This window comes from Lonchura striata, chromosome 26 (assembly GCF_046129695.1).
Source record: "Lonchura striata isolate bLonStr1 chromosome 26, bLonStr1.mat, whole genome shotgun sequence".
Lineage (NCBI taxonomy): Eukaryota > Metazoa > Chordata > Aves > Passeriformes > Estrildidae > Lonchura > Lonchura striata.
The window spans coordinates 3944339-3950959 of NC_134628.1; the positions used below are offsets into that span (position 1 = coordinate 3944339).

General features: G+C 57.6%; 1 protein-coding gene across 1 annotated transcript; it reads right to left on the bottom strand.

The window, feature by feature from the left end:
- Nucleotides 1–2769: 2769 nt before the first annotated feature.
- On the bottom strand, nt 2770–6291 carry C26H1orf216 (chromosome 26 C1orf216 homolog). Its single transcript, XM_077788460.1, has 2 exons — nt 6232–6291; nt 2770–5034 (listed from the first exon to the last, which is right to left on the bottom strand). Exon 2 carries the CDS (start codon nt 5016–5018, stop codon nt 4239–4241), a length of 780 nt encoding a protein of 259 aa, XP_077644586.1. The 5' UTR covers nt 5019–5034; nt 6232–6291; the 3' UTR covers nt 2770–4238.
- Between the last annotated feature and the right edge of the window lie 330 nt (nt 6292–6621).

Here is a 6621-nt window from a genome sequence, read left to right on the forward strand (position 1 = left end):
CTATAAGGGCTGAGCTCATCTCTCCGGGCAGCCTCACTCCTCTGTGCCCCAGGGAGCAGCCTGGGAGGGATGGTGACAGTGGGACACGGGGTGCCCAGGGGGTGGGACCCCTCACCACACTGGGTGTGACATCTGGGGTGAAGGGAGCTGTGTTCACCTTCCCAGCTGAGAGCAAGGAAAGCCCTTTTCCCACTGCAAACCAAACGTGGGATCTGGAAGTCTTTGAGACACAATAAACAAGGGATCCTGGGGTGCTTTAAGTGTGTCCCCATCTGGATCTCTGGATAATGGCCTGAGGTGATTAATTTTCTTTTGTACTTTCATTGCATCAGTTATCACATCATTCTATTTTATTTTTAAAGACTTTTTTTTAAGCCCACAAAACACTGGAAAGGGTTAGAGTGGATTCCAATTACAAGGTAAAATATTTCCCTCCAAAGCTTCCTAAATACTCGCTTTTGGTTTGATGCCATTATTTTAACTTTCAAAGCAAGGCAACGTTTGCCAAACCCTGCTTTGTGCAGTAAAACTGGCCCAGCGTCACAGGGATTTGATATAATAGTAATAATAAACTTTCAGAGGAGGCCTTAAAACCAGAAGGGCGGTGGGTCAGGCATGGGAATTCAGACTTGGAAGCCGTGGGGTCCCCATAGCTCAGATCCCCCATGCTGGGGGGAGCCCCAAGGTGCTCCAGGTTTCTGCTTGGACCAGTGGCTGGCTCCAGATCCTGCTGATGGCATTCCCACCGACCTGGGGGTGTTTGGGACTCCTGAGAGCCAAGTTAATCCCTCTGTGAGGTGAGAATTCAGCCCCTTTGTGGATGTTTGGCAATCCCTGAGGATGGGGAAATCCCTGGCATGGAGTCCTGGGTCAGATCCCTGTCCCAGCCCGTGGCACCCATCCCACCTGAACTGCACCCACAAGTGTCAGGTTGTCCTGGGGGTGGGACTCTGCCCCCTCCAAGCTGGCTTGGGCTCAACCCTGCAGCATTTTGTGTCTTTATTGGTTTTCCCCTCCGCAATTGGTCGGGTTTTTAATTAATTCCCAAATCTCATTTGGGGCACGGGAGCAGGGGGTGGAAAAGCTCTGTCTGAAGTTGATTTTGCAAATCAGTTCTGGCCATCTCCAGCCAGGTCCTGGGGCAGGAGCATCAGGCTCCCAATAAGCAGGGAGGAAGCCTCTTGTTGCCAGAGCATATCCACCTCTTTGATGTGCTCCCACAGTTATTCTTTCATTTCTTGAGCAAATAATCTGGATTTTCACAATATTTACCTTGGAAATAATTATTTGTGTAAAGCATTTGACCAAGACAAACAGAGAATCTCTCCGTCTCGCTGCGGGGCTGGGAGGGCTCATGTTCCCCCAAAGCTGAGGGAGCACGGGCTCCATGGAAAGTGGTGAGAAATGGGCTCAGAGAGGAGCACCCCACATCCTGTGGAACCCCCGAGGGTTTGGATAAATCTCCCAGCACGGATGAGGATGGAAAAATGTGGCCACTCCGCCCTTCGTGCCTTGCTGTGTGTGTACATGGATCCCTGAATGGCATCCCTGGATTCCCAGAGACTCAGAGGCTGGAAAAGAGAAGCAGGAAAGGGTGGGGGGAAAGGTGAGAGAGGTTCAAAGGGCTGCTCCAGCCTCGGGTTTTCATCTCTGGTTAATCTCTCGGAAGCCTGAGGCAAAGTCACCTTCGGGTCACCACTCAGGTGTTGTTATCTGCCACCCCATCACCCCCATCACCCGGAGCTGCCCCCGGCCTCCCCAGCAGCAGAGCCGGAGGGCAGGGTGCCGGGAATGCGGGAATCTGGGAATGCGGGAATCTGGGAATGTGAGAATTCGGGAATCCGGGAATCTGGGAATCCGGGGATCCGGGAATTCAGGAATGCGGGAATCTGGGAATCAGGGAATGCAGGAATGCGGGAATCTGGGAATCCGGGGATCCAGGAATCTGGGAATGCGGGAATTCAGGGATCTGGGCATGCGGGAATGCGGGAATCTGGGAATCCGGGAATTCGGGAATCTGGGAATGCGGGAATGCGGGAATCTGGCAATCCGGGAATCTGGGAATATGGTAATCCGGGAATCCGGGAATTCGGGAATCCGGGAATTCGGGAATGCGGGAATCCAGAAATCCGGGAATCCGGTCCCCCCGGTTCCCCTGGGGCCGAAGGTGAATCCTGCACTCAGCCTGCAGCCCAGCTGCCCCGCGGGAGCGAGGGAGCAGCAGCACACACCGCTGGTTGAAAACACCTGGGAAAACTGAGCCTGGACGAACGGCCAGCGCTGGCACAGCGCTGCTGGCCCAGCAGGGCAGCAAGGCCAGGGAGGCAGGGATGGGAGGAGGGTGCCAACAGCTGTGCCCTCCACCTGCCATTCACCCACAGTCCCGCCTGGACAAACATGTATATTTATATTTGTATTTTCTATTTCTATTTCTATTTCTATTTCTATTTCTATTTCTATTTCTATTTATTTTTATTTTTATTTTTATTTTTATTTTTATTTTTATTAATTTATAGTTATAGTTATAGTTATAATTAGTTATAGTTATAGTTATAGTTATAGTTATAGTTAGTTATAGTTATAGTTATAGTTATAGTTATAGTTATAGTTAGTTATAGTTATAGTTATAGTTATAGTTATAGTTATAGTTATAGTTATAGTTATAGTTATAGTTATAGTTATGCATGCTCCAGCCCCCGTGGCGAGCACAGAGTGGCTGCTCCCAGCCCGGCAGCCTGGGTTAGGGAAAGAAAGGAACAAATCCAGCTGGGCTCCTTCAGCTCCAAGGCTTTTATTAAGGTGTTAACAGGTCTGGGATACGACAGAGGCAGCAGACGCCGGACACGAGCGAGCAGAAGGGAGGGGAGGGCAGCACGAGCCTTGCAGGAAGCTGCCAGCATCCTCCAGCACTGGCACAGGTTGCTTTGAGCTGAGTGCACCCTTTACCACTAAGATGTCCTTTTTGGAAGAGGATTTTTGTGGCACTGGCAGCAGCCCCAGGGGGAGCAGAGCCCAGCTGTGCCCCACATGGGGCAGGAGGAGGCTGGTGCTGCCCCTGGCCCGTGGGGCACTGGTGGGCTTGGCCACAGTTGTTTATCCACAGTGCAGGAGCATCTGGTGGGTGCCAGGATCCTGCCAGGTTCTGCTGCCCGCTGGGGTCCTGGTGAAGCAGCTCCTCGGATGGCAGGAAGCAGTTTGGCTGGGAGGAATCTCTGGAATCCCTCACCACCCTCCTTTGCAGGTGAGAAATGGAATCAGTGCCTGGCTTTGCTTGGCAAGGGGGGCAGGATGGGGAGTGCAGACCCCTCTGGCTGAGCCCTCACTGCCCACTGCTGCTCCTCCACGTCACAACTTAAATGGAATGTGTGTCCTGTGGATACACAGCAAAGCACAGCAAACACACAGCAGCTCCTCTTCCATCTCTAGGTAAGACAATTGTTCTTTGGGTTCTGTGTACAGCTCTCACTGGATAAAATGCCGATTCAAAAAAAAAAAAAATGTTTGTTCCCAAATGATAAATTAATATAAACACCAACACCACAAGTTCATGAGCAGCTTTGGGATCATGCACTGAGAGCATCACCCACAGCAGACAGACATGCACATACACACAGACCTAAATTAACTTTTCTCTAATACTGCCATTAAAAACATATATAGTGTTGGATCATTTGACTTAAATTTAGTTTCCAGCATTCTGAAGTCACTTTTCAGAATGATTTTTTTTCTCTCTCACAGCCCAGGACACCTCACTCTCACCAACAAGCCACCTTTACCAGGGGCTGGGCTGTGGCTGCAGGGATGCACTGGTGCAGGAGGGATGTGGGCATGCAGCACGTGCTGGAAGTGCTTTGCCCAGGGAGGTTTAGAAGCTTCACTGCCCTGGGGCCATCACTGCTGGCAGCTCCAGCACGGCCATCCTGGCACTGGCTGGCTAAGCCAGGCTCAACAATGGCCTAGAGCAGGTTTAAAGATGAGCCTGGTCACCTCAGGCTCATCAAACCCCATGGTCCTGAGGTGGGCCCAGCCCAGTGCCACCCCAGACCTGGCTGCAGGACCAAACAAATGGAAGATGGAGATTAACTCTTCAGGGACTCTTGGATGTGTTGGAGAGCTCTGGAAAGGGCAGGGTGGGCACCCAGGGCCGTGGTGAGCGCTTGGCACAGGATGGGGATGCCACCAGCCAACACCACACCATCCGGAGGGTGAGGGCTGGGCTGGGCTGCGCCGGTGGCGCCTCAGGGCCCGGGAGCAGCCGCAGCAGCGACGCAGGCTGGGCCCTGCTGCATGCAGCGGATGAGCTCCTTGCGGTTATCCAGGATGGTGTCGAAACTCTCCTGCAGCCGGTTCTGCTGGTCCACCACTCTCTGCTGCAGGCCGTGGATCCAGCGCAGCAGGGCCAGGCGCCGGTACATCACCAGCTGGATGTGGTGCTTCTCCTTCTCCTGCTCCTTGAAGCGCTCCTTGTCCTGGAGGTGCTGCACGGCCTCTGCCAGCGCCGGGAAGAGGCTCCCCAGCTCAGGGGGGCTCTCGGCTCGGGGGGCAGAGGCGGGAGGGTCCCAGGTGGTGCTGCAGGTGCTGTCGGGGCTGTCGATGCTGAGGGAGCTGCTGGCGTAGCCGTTGTCCTCTGCAGGGGAGCTCGGGGGCTTCGCACACCCCCCGGCCGCCTCCTCAGCAGGGCTCTGTCCCCCTGCCCCGCTGACCTCCGCTCCCTCGGGGGGGCTGCGCACCCCCTGCTCGGGGTGCGTGTCGCCCAGGCCCGGGGCGGTGTCCCTGAGCCGGCCCTGGACCATCTGTCTCTGCATTAATAACAGCAGATTATCAGACGGATTTGCGGTGTTTTCGCTCCGGCTGGAGCCCTCCTCTGCCTGGCTCCAGTTCTCGTTGCTGTCACACACCTCTCCCACGAAGTTGGAGTTGGAGTCCGGCCCATGTCCCGCCCCGGGGAGGGCCGTGCCCAGCGCTGGGCCCCCCCGGCCCTGCCGGAACGGGGCGTTTGCTGGGCAGACAGCAAACATCTCACCTCTGTCCTGCCTGCAAGAGAGACACGGAGCCGTGACAGCCTGTGGGCACCTGGGCTGGCACCACCAGAGCTCAGGGCAGCACCAGTGGGGAAAAACACGCTCACTGCTTTATTTACCTCTTTAAAGGTACTGGATCTATCATGGGGTCAGTGAGTGATCCTGGGTGTGTTTGGCTGTTGCTCTCAGCATGGCCCCATGCAACATCATGGAATCATGGAATGGATTGTGTTGAAGAGGTGTTAAAACTCATTTAGTTCCCCCTCCTTGTCATTGGCAGGTATGCCACCCATCTAAGGGCATCTTCCCACCTGATGCAGAAGCTCAAGGAGCCACCTCCCATCCCATCCATCTTCCCTGAGAGCTCCAGTCCAAGCCCATGCTCCTGCAGCATCCCTTGGGTGATGCCAAAGGGCATCACAAGGCACAGGCACGCAGCTGCACGTGCTGCTGGCAGCATTTGGGCTGTGGCTGATGCAATTAATTCCATGCTGGTGAAGGTGTGCTTGGAAGGAGATGCTTCCCCAACAGCAATAAGTCTTTCAGCAGCTGAGACTGCCTGGGCTCCTCTGCACAACCTCTGTCACCAGCCCTGCACCAGGGTGGGGGGCTGGCCTCTGCCTGTACCCAAACTCGTGACCCCATTGTCCTTCTCTGCAGAACTGGGAGCAGACTGGCCCAGAAAGGGAATGGTTATCCAGGCGTTCCTTGCCGGGTCACTGGCAGCGAGAGGCGCTCTCCAAGCCCTCTCCTACAGGGACGCGCTCATCGCAGGGAACGCATCGGGTGGCCCGGGCTGACCCCGGCCAGCAGCGGGGCACCAGCAGGGGGGCAGGACCCCAGCTCAGGGTGCTGCCAGAGGCCTGGAACCCCGGGACCCCCGCAGTGACATCTGCTCGGTCCAGGGCTGGGTGACACCCCCACAGAACCGCTGCACCCCACACAAGAGCCGCACCCCATCGCCGGGGCCGGGCTGCTTGCGGGGGGATGCGCGGGCAGGGTGGGAGCGAGCCGGGGAGCATCCCGGCCCCGCACGGCCCCGCACGGCCCCGCACGGCCCCGCGGAGCCCCCGGGGTCCCAGCCCCGCAGGGGGGTCCCCCTGAACCCGCACAGCCCCCGCGCAGCCCCCCTGAACCCGCACCCGACCAGCGGCGACCCCCGGGAGCCGCCGCTCCGCTCCGCTCGCCCCGCCCGGCCCCGAGCACTCACCGCCCCGGTCCGGCCCTGCTGCGGCCCCGGCCCCGGCCCCGGCCCCGGCCCCGGCCCCGGCCCCGGCCCCGGCTCCGTGCGCCGCCGCGCCGCGGGTGGGAGCGGGAGCGGAAGCGGCCCCGCGTGGGGAGGTGTCACGGCCGCACTTCCGACAGCGCCGGCGGGGCTGCTGGGGGGGACAGGGATGCTGGGGGGGACAGGGATGCTGAGGGGGGATAGGGATGCTGGGGGGGACAGGGATGCTGAGAGGGGACAGGGATGCTGGGGGGGGACAGGGATGCTGGGGGGGGATAGGGATGCTGAGGGGGGACAGGGATGCTGGGGGGGGATAGGGATGCTGAGGGGGGATAGGGATGCTGGGGGGGGACAGGGATGCTGGGGGGGGACAGG

What these genes read in the sequence shown, in the direction of transcription:
- C26H1orf216 (XM_077788460.1), bottom strand. Translation starts at nt 5,018, where the DNA reads ATGTTTGCTGTCTGCCCAGCAAACGCCCCGTTCCGGCAGGGCCGGGGG.